General features: G+C 33.9%; 2 protein-coding genes across 2 annotated transcripts; both read right to left on the reverse strand.

The window, feature by feature from the left end:
* Window positions 1-2,535: 2,535 nt before the first annotated feature.
* Window positions 2,536-3,707, reverse strand: LOC100810929 (putative chitinase). The gene has a single exon (NM_001254273.3). The coding sequence runs from the start codon at window positions 3,648-3,650 to the stop codon at window positions 2,751-2,753; it is 900 nt and encodes a 299-aa protein (NP_001241202.1). The 5' UTR covers window positions 3,651-3,707; the 3' UTR covers window positions 2,536-2,750.
* A 1,859-nt stretch (window positions 3,708-5,566) lies between these two features.
* LOC100811468 (ABC transporter C family member 10) lies at window positions 5,567-13,659 on the reverse strand. Its single transcript, XM_014772764.3, has 12 exons — window positions 13,163-13,659; window positions 10,009-12,084; window positions 9,469-9,789; window positions 9,295-9,381; window positions 8,568-9,155; window positions 8,313-8,477; window positions 7,564-7,858; window positions 7,227-7,441; window positions 6,821-7,126; window positions 6,650-6,713; window positions 6,323-6,562; window positions 5,567-5,939 (listed from the first exon to the last, which is right to left on the reverse strand). Exons 2-12 carry the CDS (start codon window positions 12,052-12,054, stop codon window positions 5,827-5,829), a joined length of 4,440 nt encoding a protein of 1,479 aa, XP_014628250.2. The 5' UTR covers window positions 12,055-12,084; window positions 13,163-13,659; the 3' UTR covers window positions 5,567-5,826.
* Between the last annotated feature and the right edge of the window lie 268 nt (window positions 13,660-13,927).

Consider the following 13,927-nt stretch of genomic DNA (forward strand, 5'->3'; position numbering starts at 1 on the left):
CTTACAGATTGACCCTTCATTTATGTGTCAAATTTCAATCTTCAATAAAATCAAAACATATATAACAAGTAAAAGAAACACTGCATGACCCTTCATTTTGGTTGAAAGAACTAGTTTGTTACCATTGAAAGAATACTCAATACACTACAAAAAAAGGCACTAATTTAAATTCTATACCTGTATTTGATTATTTCCATTGATTGGGGTTGTTCCTTTAAGAAGCTCAAATAATATTGCACCAACACATAGTCACCATCAATGTAGGAGAAATAACATGCACTACTCATGTCAAGTTTCAAGAGTTAAAATGGGTTTAGAACCCTAAATCATTGGAGGTGATGTAGGGCAAGTATAAGAACCAATGTACCTCGTATTATATGCTTGTTAGTTGAAGCCCACGACGGCAGTATGGTGGAGGGTAGGTTTCTAAAACACAAAAAACTCTTTTTCTTGGATGAAGGGGGTTACGCATGCGGCTACGGATAAAAGGCACAAAGCTAGCTATAGGTCATGGTAGCACGATTTTTTTGAAGATGAAAAATAATTTAAAAGATTGTTACAACGATTGTGTTGTACAAACAAACATCGTTGTATTAAATACGTGCATTCAATACGACGACGCTTTTGATGGTAACATTGTTGTTTAATGAGCGCGTCAAATACCACTACCATTTTTGCCAAAAATGATATCATTAGTTTCATGGTATTTACAAAAATGTCATCGCATGTATTTTACAACTGTCCACACATGGCCGACTTCAGTGGCAGACCTACACTATGGTGAGGGTGTGCACTTGCACCCCCTTATTTTTTAAAATTCACCAATAAATTTTCTATTAAATTAAAAATTGTAAATAAAATCTTTTTTTTATTTCATATATATTTATATAGTTGAATCCACTGATTTTATTTTTTGTAATTTATTCTGACTGACTTAGAGTTTTGGTTTTGTCATTGGTCCACGTCGTGTTGAAGTCGTAAAATCTTGCTTTTCTAGTAGTGATATCTGCTTCTCATCTTTTTTAGAGTTCAGCATCGCTGACAACGGTTGGCAACAGCTGCGTGGCATGAGTTGCTGGAATGGAAGCCATTGCCACGCCCACGTTCTTCCCCACTGCATTCTCCATTGCATTTTTAAGGAGAAAGTGTAAGAGACACAAAGCTATGGATGTGTATTTATAGCCAGAAAATCGGGACTAATTAAGTTTGCTTTGTAATTAAAAACATAAATACTCAAGCTATATATATATATATATTTGTCCAACAAATGTTAGGAACTCATTGTTTAACATTTTTTTATAATACACTTTTTACTATTTTGCTAAAATTTATTAAAAAATATAAAATTTGGAGTCTCCCCTTTTTCTTTAATCAATTCCATTTGTAATTTTTGATAAATTAATTATCAATTATAAGATAAGATTTAATCATATAGGCATATGTTATGTGTCAGTATCGTATCGATTTTTTACCCGAAAAAAGCCATTAAATTATTTTATTTTACAGTGATCAAGCATGATTTAAAGTAATGGCTGACTAATGATGTGTCATTATTATGATGAGTTGGAAATTAATATTTAATAATAAAAATAATTTAATTAATTAAATTTAAAAAATTAGAAAATTAGCATATTCAAAATTAAGGATTGAATCCAAAATTATGAATGTTTTAAAATATGAACAACTAAATTGTGAGAAAAAAGTCCAACCATAGGTCAGAAATTGTAAAGAAAACAAAATTATAATTTAGCAAAAAAAATCAAACAATATCATAGAAACAAATATCAGTATCAATTACAAATAAAATGTGTGCAAATGTCTTTTAGGAAAGTTTTTTTATTTTGAGAGAATCTTTTAGGAAAGTATTGACTAGCAATACGTAAATTAATGTTAATTAAAGAAGAGGAAATTTTAAAGATGTACAATAAGTAAATTAATGTTAATTAAAGAAGCAGATATTTTAAAGATGTATAGAAACAAAAGTAAAAAAAAAAAAAACAAAGTAAATTAATTACACATATCATTTATAAGATTTCGTATAATAATACAAATTTTCATCTTTTTTATCAATTACATCAACTTCTCTTATAAGGAAGCATAATGTAATATTTTTCAAACAATACTTAATTGCAAATTTTATGATATTGCATAAAGCTTTTTAAAAAAAACTAACATTATCTGTTTGCCTTTATGCAAATACCCAAAGAGTTATTAATATAATACATTTATTATATCTAAATAAATTCATCTTGTAACTAAAATCATAACAAATAAATAAATAATTTTTGTCATTGCTCTTCACTACTTATTTACGCCTGCAGAGCAAATTCTACGACGATAGATTATATTAAGTGATTTTAATAGCAAAATATGACGATCTTGAAACTAAGCCAAACTAAACCCATGAGATGGAAAAGGTCCAGGAATCTCCTTCATAAAACACATTCAAAATCAATCCAAATCAGGCAATATTCCATACTTACAGTTGGAGTTCAATGTGAAGGTAAAAACTATAAATTTGAACAACATATATAATTAAGTGTAGAGACCCATAAATCTAAGATAACATTATAATGCTATTTCAAGCAGTGACTAAAAAAACATTAAAAATTATTTTAAAAAAATTAAAAACTAACTAAAAATATCTTATCTGATCACATAGCACTCAACATGCAGGAACAAAGCCTACCAAACGTGCTACTTATTCCGAAGATTAACTAATTGCATTACTTAACATATAATCAAACTAATTAAACACTGGCCTTAATAGCATCACTGTATCCGCTTTGGCCGTCATTGAATCTGTCCCAAATCATGACTCCACCGTACTTGGGAGAGCCGCTGATAGCAGGAAGAACATCAGAAATTAGCACATCAGGAGGAATATAACCACCACTTGGAGCAGCTGCCTCAGATGCAGGTAGCCCCAAAAACACTTGTTTAGCTTCACTTGAGGTCCACTGGTTCCATGCACTAACTAGGTTATCAATGTTCCCTGAAGTATAATGGCATTGAGGATTGTTGTAGAACTGAACCCACACATAATCAAAAAGGCCAGTTGCAATAGCCGAATCCAAGTGAGCATCAGGGTATGGACATTGTGGTGCAGCAGCCAAGTACACTTTTCTTTGTTGGCTATAAGCATCAAGTTCTCTTGCAAGGTCACCATAGTATTGGCCTGAACCATCTTCGATGTCAAAGTCTATGCCATCCAACACAGCATCACCAAATGGACGTGAATTTGATTGTCCTCCAAGGAAGTTATCCCATAGGTACGCTGCAAGGTCTGTGGCTTCAGAAGCCGAGTTGAGAGAGTAGCTTCCAACGGCGCCTCCAAGGGAGAGAAACACTTTGATTCCTTTGCTTTGGCATACATTGATGTCATTGCTTAATCCGGTGCACTCGTTGGTGCTTGGATTACAATGGCCTGCAAGGTTTAGTTGTGGGATTTGGTTGTTGCCAAAAACGTTCAAGAAACCTATGTTCACATATTGGTAGTTGTCAGTGTTGCAAGCTTCTTCCAAGGAGCCTTCATTGCCGTTTTGACCCCAATAGACTGCAATCCCACCAGCATGAGAGGATTTGAATAGGGAAAAAATGAGAAACAAAGGGAATAGCAAGAGGGATGAAACTTGTTTGAGGGCTGCCATGTTTCTATGATAAGTAATTTATTACTTAATTTGTTTTGTTAATTAGCTTCTTGGTTTGGTTCAAGGATCGTAAGAGAGGGTACCATTTTATAGGTGTTGGAGGGTGCCTTATAACTCCAACAGTTGGGGAAGAATTATGAGACCGTGCCTTGTTGGTAAAGAAATTGCTTGCGTTTCTCTTAGGGAAGAAAAGTAAGAAGCTTGTAATATATGCCACACATTCTCCACTCTAAATTCCTTGTTCACTAAATGGAATACAAGGTCAAATGAAGCTCATAAAGGACCAGCATAGGCGGCAAGATAAATTTATGCTGCTTATGAACTATGAAATTCTTTTGTAGGGAGGGGGTTGAAATATGAAGGGAACTTCATTTGAAAAAAAAAACGTTCACTACACCAAATAATTATTTTTTATATATGAAAAAATATTTAATTATGGCCAAAAATCATTGCCTGTAAAATGGTATAATATAGCGGCCACCAATGTTGAAATATGTGTTGTAAATTTCTGCGTAAAATGTGGGGAACAATCAATTTTGTTGCGTGATAATCCACCATACCTAGAAAGCTAGCTAGTTTGTATATAAGTGTATATTTAATTTGGCATTTGATAAGGTTTGTAAATAAACTCATTTAAGTAGCTTATAAGTTATTTGGACAAAAAAACTTGTTTAATACACGAGTTTATTTTCTATAAAGTATTTAAAATGACTTGTAAAAAATAAGTTAATTTATTGTTACAATTTTTTTCTTCTCAAATTAATCCTCATTAATTTATTTAAAATTATTTTTTATCCTTTAATTCAATATATAAATCTTTTTACCTATTTTAACATTCTTACAAATATATTGGATGGCATATTTATTTTCTTAGTTATTATGAAACTTGAAATTCTATTTTTTTATTATTTTGTTTAATGTTAGACTATTAATTTTAATGAATTAATATATTGTTTTTTATTTAAAATATTTGATCACTAAACAAAAGTTGATAAAAAAATAAAAAAATTATAATGTTTTTTGTTTTAAAATAATAATATTAATAAAAATTAAATATTAAAAATTGATTTTAAAAAATATAATTTTATTTAATTCTAATTTTTCAACAAAACAAGAATTTTTTTAATTTGAAAAAATATTAGTTTATCAAAATTTGATGTTAAAAAATGAGTAATATTATCAAATTTTTACTATTAGTTCATAATACAATTATTGTTCTACTTTTTAAGATGATAAGTTATTAAAAATAAATTTAAATATTAGCCAAAAAATTATCATCTATCTTAGTTTATCAATTAATTTTATCAAACACTTTCAATTAGATCAATTAATTTATAAGTTTTCAGATTTTTAACTCTTAGCTTATAACTTATAAGTTTTTAACTAGTTTATAATTTTTATTATTAGCCAAAAAACTTGTTCTAGCTTGCACGTGAGTGGAGAGATAAAATATGACAAATAGCTAAAATGATAGTCTTTGCCTCTTTGGTATATGAGTTAACCAAATGCAAATGTGTAATACGAATTAACCAAATGCAAATGAGTTAATTAACAAAATGGCATCTCAATTTGTTACTCGTGGGAAGAAGACTTTGGCAGACAAAGGACTAAAATTGGTTGGGATAGCAAGCCTTATGATAACATCCAATAATGTTTCCAATTATGTATGGAAAAATGTTAGAGTAACAGACCTCACTCAGTTTTCCACACAGACGAGGGGAAAATAGCCAGATAGAAAAGATTTCTGCATATTGGTTAACTATATTAGGCACTTCAACTGTTTCCCACTTAAAATATGGCATGTTTTTAAAATTGTTTGGGTACCTTTTGTGGGATTAATTGTGTGGAAAAATACCGACCCCCACATTATATAAAACGTTAAATGTTGCTAAGAATGCGCAAATTATAAACAAAGATTGATAAATAATGGACCTTTCCACTGTAAAACAGCTCAAAGTGACAAACTCATTCTAGAAAATGGTACATTAGAATACCTTTGCACCATTTTCTTTTTACTTCTTAGTCCCTCTAATTCCTTCCCACTTCTCAGACCTCAGGGTTTTCCAAATATAATAGTAAAATACACTTTGCATCCTACTTCTAAGTACTCTTTCTTGGCTTCTTCTCAATCCACAGAGAAAAATATAAGAGCTATGCTAAAAAAACATGTTCAGCTTCAATGAGATTCTGCAGACTGAAAATGAGACCAGTATTCCTTAACAAGCTTCCCAAAGAGTGATCCTTCTCTCTTTATCAAGTTCATCGGTTCATCATACTCCACCAGTTTCCCTGAAAATACAATGTCATTTTATTTTCTTAAAAGACTATAACTAAAGGATCAACTGTTTAAATGTGCGATCAAGTACCTCAAATTTACATCATAATTCATAATTTTGTGTGGTCGAAGCTAAGAAGCTGATACACCTATTATCTCATATTTTATTACTCTATAATTATAAGTAAACTCAAGAAGACCTACTCAACAACATTCTTATATTTTTCTTTGGTCAAACAGCGAGGTATATTAGAATTCTCATGGGGCACAGATGAACAACCTTACCTGTCCTCTTAACTTAACTACTTATTACCAAATGACTGAATTATAATTTATGTTGGAAAAGCATGTGCTCAACGAGAATGATGAGACAAGGGGTAGTTAATGTGCAACTTACCATCACTGATGGCAAGAACTTTGGTGCAATCCATCACAGTTGGTATCCTGTGAGCTACTGTAATCACTGTACAATCCGCAAATTCAGTCCTAATTGTTTTCTGCAGAATCAAATCAGTTGCATTATCAATTGACGCAGTTGCTTCATCAAGCACCAATATCCGACTTCGCCTGAGAAGAGCACGCCCCAAACAGAATAGCTGTCGTTGTCCCATGCTCCAGTTTGCTCCAGCTTCAACAACTGCATAACAATTAGTCAGTAGTCATTAGTACTTAATCAGGAACCAGTCACTGCAAAGTTGTGACAGCAAAACATGAAGTATTGTACCTGAAGAGTCTAATCCCTCTTCTTTCTCTTGGACAGCCTCTTGCAACTGACACTTCCCTAGAACCTTCATATAAAAGCTACAATCAGTCCACATGTACCATGGAAAGTTGAGATAAGCAAACATAAAAAACTTGGCAGCATACTAAAAAATAACAAACTATATAGTATTACCTCCCATATCTCTTGATCAGAGTGTTGAGATAAAGGGTCCAAATTGTATCTGACTGTCCCATTAAAAAGAGTAGGATCCTGAGGTATAATACCAAAGCGTGACCTCAAGTCATGAAGTCCAATAGAACAAATGTCTATTCCATCAACAATGATTTTTCCACCTGCTGGCTCCACTAGACGGAATAAGGCGCCTATAAGAGTAGACTTTCCACTGCCTGTTCTGCCAACAATACCAATTTTGTGACCTCCTTCAAATGTGCATGTGATTCCACGAAGTACTAGTGGTGCATCAGGCCTGTAACGTATCTGTTTTGATATCAAGAAGCAACTTAAGAGCTTCAGTTCAAGTGTTTAACTACCATTTTTCAGGACATTGTGCAACCAGTTTTAAAACAGTAACAATTACCTGCAATTCATTTATTTGTACTCTACCAGCCGCTGGCCAATTCCCAGGAGGGCGATTTCCTTCTATTACTTCTGGAGCCTCACTTGGTATATGCATATACTGATTTAGCCTCTCTACTGATATTATATAATTCGCTATGTTGCATTGATTTTGAATTGAAAATACTAAGGACATGTTAAGTGAAAGGCCATAAGAGAGAGCCATGCCAATAAATCCTGGAACATGTTGAAAATACAAACTTGCATTAGACAGAGCGGGAAGAAAAAACATGAGTTGCGCGATATTGAAAGAACAGTAAAAGTGACATTTTCAAAAGCAACAATAGATAAACTCTCACCAGAGGAGAAAGTTCCGGGTGGAAGTACAACCATGCACAGTGCCGCAGATGCAAGAACAACAGCACTGACCGTTTCTAATCGTTGAATCAGCCACTCATTCGCAGCAAAACTATGGAAGTAAGGGCTCGCATTGACATCAATTAGATAAAGATTTTTCTCAAAAAAACGATCTTCCTCCTCAAAAGCCCTTATTGTCACAGCTCCAGCAACAGATTCAGCAAGATGGTTGGCAACAAAGGATTTTGTTGTGCCATTCAACCGCATCAGTTCTTTTGCAGAGGCAAAGTAATATCTCTATATAGAGGAAATAATTAGGCTAGCATGTTTACTTTCCAATAAAATTATTTTAAATCTTTGAAAAATGATTCCAGTTACCAAAAGTAAAAAAGATAAAAGAACTTCAAATAATGAATTTTCTTTATGATTATTTTCTGGTGAACAGAACTTCTTGTGTACCAATGTCTGACTACCCATTTCATGTACATATGTTTCCTTAATTTGTAAGTCAAACCATGACTAAATCAAACACTTCTCAGTTATTATTTTAAACTTCAAACTTTTCTAGATAGAATAAGTTTCAAAAACCTACATTGTCTACAAATACAGGTATGAAGTCTATTTTTGTCATGTATTCATCTACTGTCGAACAATAACAATGTGTGGTTAAATAATGATATTCTCAAATTAAGTTAGAAAGCAACACCAAATTATCCATTCAATGTAATCCAAAGAAGAATTTGTTCATTACCTGCAGGCGGATTGCAAAATAAATCATCGGTATGGAGACAAACAAGACTTGCCAAGTAACAACAGCTAAAACGGTTAGATTAGCATAGCAATTCATAGTAGCTCCCACAGCAAAAACAAAGCCGAATGGGACATCAAGGTCTACAATGCTGAGATCCGAGGAGACCTGAACAAGGAAATAACAGTCAAAACATAAATGTTTCTGTTTATCGCATTACTCTGCAAAGGGAGAGAAAAAACTGTTTAATATGCTTACCCTACTAAGTATCCTTCCTAAAGGAGTGGAGTCATAAAATGACATGGGGGCACGAAAAAGGGAGTTCAGTAGCTGTGAAAATAAAGACTTTGATGATTGAAGACCCAAAGCAACTACAAAAAGACTTCTCATCAACAAGAATAGTGTTGAAATAAGTCCAATCAACAAGTAAACAAGAATCAATTGCAAAGTGCTGACTTGAGGATTATCAACACTAGCGGCCATCCATGAGTTTTGTAATATTTGGCCAACCACAAATGTTAGGTGAGAAAGAGCAGCCACAGAGAAGTATATATATCCTTTGTTCTGATTCAGATACTGTATATATGGTTTGAACCCTTGGTCTCCCTTCTCTCTCTCTTCTCGCTTAATCAATTGATCACCTTTTGATGCTTCATAATTCTGCTCCGTAGATGTTTTTCTAATTTCTCTAGCACTATTTGATTGTTTCTGCGGAGAAGTAACATCTACAAGCCGGTCAGAGCCAGCAGTCTCTCTGTGGGCATTCACAAGATCCTGAAATTCTTGGCTTGAGCTCAACAAATGGTGATAAGGAGCAGCTTCTATGATTTCCCCATCTGACATCAACTATAAACAAAGAAATAATTACAGCCATGCTAATTTACAGCCAGTGCTTTAATATGGCATAACCATTAAATTTTAACTATATGCAGAAAAAGAAAATGAAACAATGACATAGCCAGTGCTCTAAGATGAAAGCAATTACCAAAACAGAATCAAATGCTGGAAGGAAATCAACTTGATGAGTCACAAGCAAGACTGTTTTCCCAGCAAGTCCTTCCATTATGTATTCCTGTTCCGTTGAAAAGCCATCTATAAGTAAAAAGATACTAACACCAAGTTATAAATGTAGTACCTGAAGAAAAGAAGTTTTTGTTACATTAAACAAATTTGTTGCAGTATGTGCATCAACAGCACTGAATGGATCATCCAAGAGATATATATCAGCATTCTGATATAGTGCACGTGCAAGTTGAATTCGCTGCTTCTGACCTCCACTCAGGTTGACTCCTCTCTCCCCTATTTCAGTGAGATCACCATGGGGAAACAACTCAAGATCCTTCAATAGTGAAGACCTATGAAGTGTTTCTTGATATTTTTCAGCATCCATAGCTGCTCCAAACAATATATTCTCCCTTATTGTACCTGTCTGTATCCATGCTGTTTGAGAAACATAGGAAAACTTCCCATGAACCTCAATCTGTAAATCAGAAAAGAAAATCAGATACCCATTAATGAAATCAATTAATAATATTACTACTCTAATGAAGGACAGAAAAATGCACTCTAGTGAGTTGAATTTATGTGCTAGATATTATAACACTGCTGACACAAAGTGAAAATTTCATCTAAATTAGAACCAATGAAAGTATCACAATTTGAAAATAAAAATAATAGCAAAAAAGGAATAAAATCTTACTGTCCCCTGAGTATTAGGAACTTCTCTGAGAATTGCTGCTAAGAGAGTTGATTTGCCTGAGCCAACCTCTCCACAGACAGCCACCTTTTGTCGTGGTCTAACCTTCAAGTTTATGTTTCTCAGTGTTGGCTTTGATACATTAGCTTCCCATGAAAAGTCAGCAGACTTAATTAAAATTGAACCCCTCTTATTCTCATTGATACACCTTTGTGTGACATTTGCACTCTGCAGTTCAGGTGCCTCAAGAAATTTTACAATCCTAGCAAACGCAACTTTTGCCTGGATGACCACCCCAATAACATCAGGGATGGTTCTAATTGGATCCTGAACAAGGCGCAAAGTAGCGACAAAAGTAAAAACATTATTTGCATGCAATGGAACATTAAGAAAGTAACATGCCCCAAAGGAAGCAGCAGAGACCAAGACAGGGGAGGACCAAAAGAGAAAGGTGTTGTATGCCTTTCTTAATTGCACTGCAGACAACCATTTGAGCTCCTCATTCCTTAATCGCTCTATAGAACTTCTAAAATTGGTTTCCCACGCATACAGCTTCAACACCTTCATATTCACAAGAGCCTCAGAACAAGCCTTCAATCTCTCATCTTGTGTCACCATAAGCTTGCTTTGAAACTTGTGCTGCAACTTCGCAAGTGGAGTATTGCAAAGCACAGTGATTACTATCACCACCAAGGAGGCAATTGTTGCCCATCCAACAGCACGAAAAAGTATAACTAATGAGATACATAGCTGTAAGCTTGTTGTCCAAGTCTGGTGAAACCAATAGGGAAATTCACCAATTCTATAAGCATCCACAGTCACATAATTCATTATCTCACCACCAGAGTGCATCAATCTAGCAGAATTGGATAACCTCAATTGTTTTCTATAAATGGCTGCAGTTAGCAACGACCTAACTTTCACACCAATGAGTCTGCAGCGGAAGTACCATTGCCTTTGTGATAAGGATTCTATGTTTTTTGTAAAGAAAAGTGATATGGCCAACACAAAACCCTCATATTTGAAACTCTCGTTACCCTCAGCAACCAATATAAAAGAATTCAAAAGAAGAGGTCCTGAAGACAGAGCAACTACCTTAAGCAATGCAAAGAATCCTGATATTAAAATTTCTTTCCAATGGCATAAAATTATTGTCCTCAAAACTGATGGCTGCGAGGATTGATCCTTCTGTTTCTGTCTGTTCAATTGATCCAAAAACAGCAGATAGCAACTTTCTGCTCGATCCTCCTCCCGCAAACGCGGAATGTCTTCATCCTGAAGTGTTTTCTCTTTGCCCATTTTCATCAATGGATTCAACCACCAAAATGTCATTCTGCCAAAGAATCCAGTTTTGGCAAATGGGGTTACATATGTAATATAATCATTTTTGTTGGACTCGCTGTTTAAGGGTGCATAAAGACTTTCATCAATTTCACTGTCAGTGTCCCTATGGTTGGATTCCTTATATGTGCATAATAACAATAATATCGCCCCCAGAAAAGATAGAATATCTGAAGCTATCTTAAGGGATAGTTCTCTGCTACTAATTGCATAAAACAAGGATAAACCGCAGAAAATACCAGAAACCAAGAAGATTAGAACAGAAAAAAACCCTGACCATGCTCTTGGAAGTTGTTTCAACTTGAGACTTATTGTTAAACTCACTAACAACCATGTTAATCCATGAAAGATTTCTAGCAACCACCAATTAAGAGGCAACACAGTTTGGTTTTTCCTCAACGTCTCTTCTAAAACCCAAATTCCAAAGCACAAATGTGCCAACCCAAGAGCACCATTGACTATGGCAGAAACTAGCTGGAAATATGGATATCTTTGCACCTGTATTAGACCCCGAGATGGTTTTAATGTTGACTTCTGGATCATAATGAATACAAGCATGATAAGCAGCAACACATCAAAGCAAGAGATTAGCAAATGGTTGACACAAGTGGAAGGATCAATGAGAAGCCTAAAATCATAGCTGCCAGGCATTTTTCCAGCCTCTGAGCAACCAGATTCCCCACAAAACACGCTCCAAAAACCCGCCATTTTTCTTTACTTCTCTTTGCTCCTCAAACTCTGTAAAGAAAATAAAATAAAAAATTAAACAATAAAATCATGCCTTTGTTGAGCAAATCTTTGTCCTAAAACTTTGAAACTGAAACTCAAACAGTTTATCAACAAGCTTTAGAAAGAAAAAAAAAACACATTTGAAAACATGTCACACAAACACATAATATCTCTCCATCTTTCTTACTAGTTAGATCAAAGGCTCGAGTGAAAGAGAAATAAACTTGGAAATATAAATGTGCACATACAGTCGTCACTTATCACCAACAACTAGTAGATAGTATGATCATAGAGGGGCAATACTAGTTTGTTTTTGTTTTCTGAAGTGGAAGAGTATTATTTACTTCTCCAACGTTCTCTTTTCAATACACACTCTGTTATTCGCTAAAATTCATGTGAATGTCACTAGTTTAGAAATAGAACACACTATTTAACGAAACTCATAAACTTCACTAGGAAAGAGTATAATTTATCCTCGTTTGGTGGTGGGGTAACTTCAGTGGTGTCAACTATTTTACTGGTCATTACTCAGTAGAGACGTGCTAGTATTTCAGTCTCATTTTTTAGTCAATAATCATGAGTAAATAGAGTATATATTATATACTGGTAATATATATAAAAAAATATACTATCATTTATAATAAGTTTGACTTGTACTATAACCACCTTAAAAATTTATATCAAATTTCTAATTGGTACCTGAGACTTCGAGACATAAAAATTAAACTCTAATTCTATTCATACGTTTCGCTTTCTCTTTCATCACCTTGTATCCCATTTGTCTTATTTTTCTAATTCACTGTGATATACTATCAAATAAAATATAGCTTCAGGTTAGACAGAAGATGATGAGAGAGAGAGAGAGAATCTAAAGATTTTACGCATATTGTTAGGAAAACATGGAAAAGAACAAAAACATAAAATAAAAAAAATGCTCGGTTGCTGTTTTGAGTCTGGGAAGGAATGAACCAACCATTGAAGTATTGTTACATAATACTAAAAAATGAGGAAAACATTTTAAAATAGAGGAATGGAAGACGAATCATGTAATTTAACAAATAAACATAAAGTGGGAATACATACAAACCTGTATTGTGCGAACTGCGAAGCCAGAAGTGATCGGTGGCTAAAAGCGACACGCAAACGTATTTGCCATTTCAACGCGTCCTTGCTTTTGTCGATCTCTTAGAAAAAACTGTATTGGACAATTTGCGCTTATATAACAAGCAAAAGAAGAAGAAAAACAGAAGTTAACTTCTCGCGCTTAAACCTTGTTTTTGTGTTGTTTTTCGGTATTGTGAAAGTGTTGTTTCGCGAAAACAACGTACGTAGATGATTATGACGATGATTTTTCGTTAGGGGATTGGAAAGGGTCGTTCTTGGCTTAGCGAGGAAACAAAAGCCAGGAAGTGAAGAAGAAGAAGGTAAGGTAGTGAGTGATGGGTTAAAGAATGAACGTGTGCATAGACGACATAATATAACCATTGTAACAGCATATATCTCTAAGATTATTATCATATCAGAGCTACTAGGTACGATGTCGTCATGGCTCACGTATGTTGCCATGTTTTTTTCTTACTCTACAACCTTGATGATTAATAAGTATAGCTTTTGGTTGAAAAGTTAACAATAATTCCTATAAACAAATTATCTTTTTTATTCTAATATTTAAATTAATTAAATTTAGCTCCTATGGAAATTAGACTTTTATTTGGTTTCATACGTGTAATTATTTTTAATGTCGTCCCTATGTCATGCCTTTTTGTCATGATAATAATGTAAACCCAATAAGAAAGTAGTTGCAAAATTAAAAATGTGTTGACTACACTAACCAATGACCAAATTAAAAATG

Source organism: Glycine max, chromosome 20 (assembly GCF_000004515.6).
Source record: "Glycine max cultivar Williams 82 chromosome 20, Glycine_max_v4.0, whole genome shotgun sequence".
In the NCBI taxonomy this organism is placed as follows: Eukaryota; Viridiplantae; Streptophyta; class Magnoliopsida; order Fabales; family Fabaceae; genus Glycine; species Glycine max.